Here is a 2,127-nt window from a genome sequence, read left to right as displayed (position 1 = left end):
AGGAGTATCCTGGCTTCTAAAAGCAAAAGGTGTACTCGGAGGAGTCTTCATGAAACTATCATTACCCGCTTGATCATACAATTTTGTGACATCATATCCTTCCTGAAGCTCAGCTGTTGCTTTAGGCTTCTGGAAAGGTGTCCTTGATGCTTCCTTTGGTTTGTTAGTTTGAGGAGTTAGTGCTTCCTTGTTAGCCAACGCCTTTTTAAGGGTCTCGATCTGCAACGATGTGAACAGTAATCATGTAATGAATCATTATCCAACGTTCTGCAAACTTCTGTCTTGTAACCAACATTTAACCATATAATATCATAGAATGATGTATTTTACCTCTGCCTTGAGCTCTAAAACTTTGACGTTCTCTTTATTTAAACGAGGTGCACCAAGTTCCACACTCGAAACCCTCTGTGCAAACTTCAGAGTACTAATTGTTTCTCCAAAGGAATCCCCTTCAGGACTGACATGAGCAAACATCAACATTTTTGCATGTCCACCTGAAACACACCATAAAAAGCATTAGAAAAGAAAACACTCGTCCAAAACGTTGGCCAAATAAGTTTCTAGACCAGTCATAGAAGTTGATATATCTGGAGGAGCGAAATCTCGAGCTAATTGCACAAACCTAAAGAGTTCTGCAAGAGTAAGGTGAGTTTGCTGTTTCTATAGGGGATGTGGGAGTTCTTCTGTGCCAATGCTGTGATCACATCACCCAAGCAAGAGAGAGACTTGTTAATATGTTGTGCCTCTTTGAGGCCGTCGCCAGTAACTTCCGACTTGTCAACTCATTCACTACCAGCAAGATCCACCAAATGTAGGCAACTATGGATTATGTTTCCAGATGTATCTTCACCATACACGTGTACAGTCAGCACACTGCAAGTATTTCACGCCAACGTAAAGAAAATTAACATTATTTAACTTTATTAAGTTGGTCTGTCAATTGGAATTGAGTAAAGTAACTTTGAAAGTGCGTAGCTTCACTGTGTGAGTGACTACTGCGGTTGTTCATGGCAATAGAGCCAACAGCACGGTTCACGTCACCAAGTTTCATCAGATGTATAACATCTCTAGCGCAATTCACTGGATGCACGCTAGCATCAGGCAGAGGTAGACCGTTTCCGTTCATGTAGCTTCTAATTTCCAATGTTTGAACGAACAGTTAAGGATGCAATTATTTAACTTTTATGCCTTGGAAGTGTCTCAAATTAACTCATGAAATCTGATGTAAACTATGGAAAAATCACAATGAAAGGATATTTAGTAAGCAAAGGATCGTCTGCAAGAAGATCACGAATTTGCTCATTATATATCTTGACCATTTGAACGTGGATCTTATAACTCATGATGTCCTTCCTTTCATCAGATAATAGGAATAGAGCATTCAGAGCCAATTGATTGATTCCAAATTTCTTTGTTGAGTCACCTCCCGGGCCAGACTACCAAGAGAGAAATATTAGATATGAAGCTTCGGCATGGAAATATAAGGAATTGTTTTTCGTGTATGCCTCGTAAGGGCTCTCACCATAGTATATGTTTTCCCAGATCCAGTTTGACCATAAGCAAAAATGCATACATTGTAACCATCCATCACTGATCTTACAAGAGGTTTAGTGTCTCGAAATACATCTTCTGCAAAATTACGCAGTGTTACGTACTTGAAAAAACAACAACATACCTAGTGGCTAGTGTACTCCCACAGCGTACGCAGAACTTACCCCTACCTTGGGAGGTAGAGAGGCCGTTTCCAATAGGCCCTCGGCTTAAGAAAAAAGAATTAATACATGAATAAAGAAGTCATGTCAAAATACCTACCCTGAGTGGCACTTGAACCGAAAACACGGTTAAAATCGAAAATTTTCCTCCCATCTTTCCAGGGTTTTAGTGGATCAATTACAACCAAAGAACCATCTTCTCCAATGAAATCTACGACAGTTTTCACTTCTGCATCGAAGGCAGGCCTTATTCTGCAGTAAACTCTAATATTCCCTGAAGAATAAATCAACACAACAGTATTAGAGACTTTTAGTGGAACAAAACTTGATTCCGTCGTTTTCAACTCTCTGATTTATCATTTTCTGTTGCCTTCCCAAAACAGTGGAAAGGGAGTGATAAAAATAGATTAAGCCA

At 39.6% G+C, this 2,127-nt stretch overlaps 1 protein-coding gene across 1 annotated transcript; it reads right to left on the bottom strand.

The window, feature by feature from the left end:
- Positions 1–39: 39 nt before the first annotated feature.
- Positions 40–1,986, bottom strand: LOC124893406 (kinesin-like protein KIN-14L; the record flags this gene model as incomplete). The annotated part of the gene is made up of 7 exons (XM_047404411.1): positions 40–219; positions 331–494; positions 623–873; positions 972–1,145; positions 1,258–1,436; positions 1,523–1,629; positions 1,813–1,986. Coding segments are annotated over 5 exons (725 nt in total), but the record flags the coding sequence as incomplete, so codon positions are not given.
- Positions 1,987–2,127: the final 141 nt, after the last annotated feature.

Source organism: Capsicum annuum, unplaced genomic scaffold (assembly GCF_002878395.1).
Source record: "Capsicum annuum cultivar UCD-10X-F1 unplaced genomic scaffold, UCD10Xv1.1 ctg58918, whole genome shotgun sequence".
Lineage (NCBI taxonomy): Eukaryota > Viridiplantae > Streptophyta > Magnoliopsida > Solanales > Solanaceae > Capsicum > Capsicum annuum.
The sequence above is the reverse complement of the archived record's forward strand: the minus strand, read 5'-3'. Positions and strand labels throughout refer to the sequence as shown.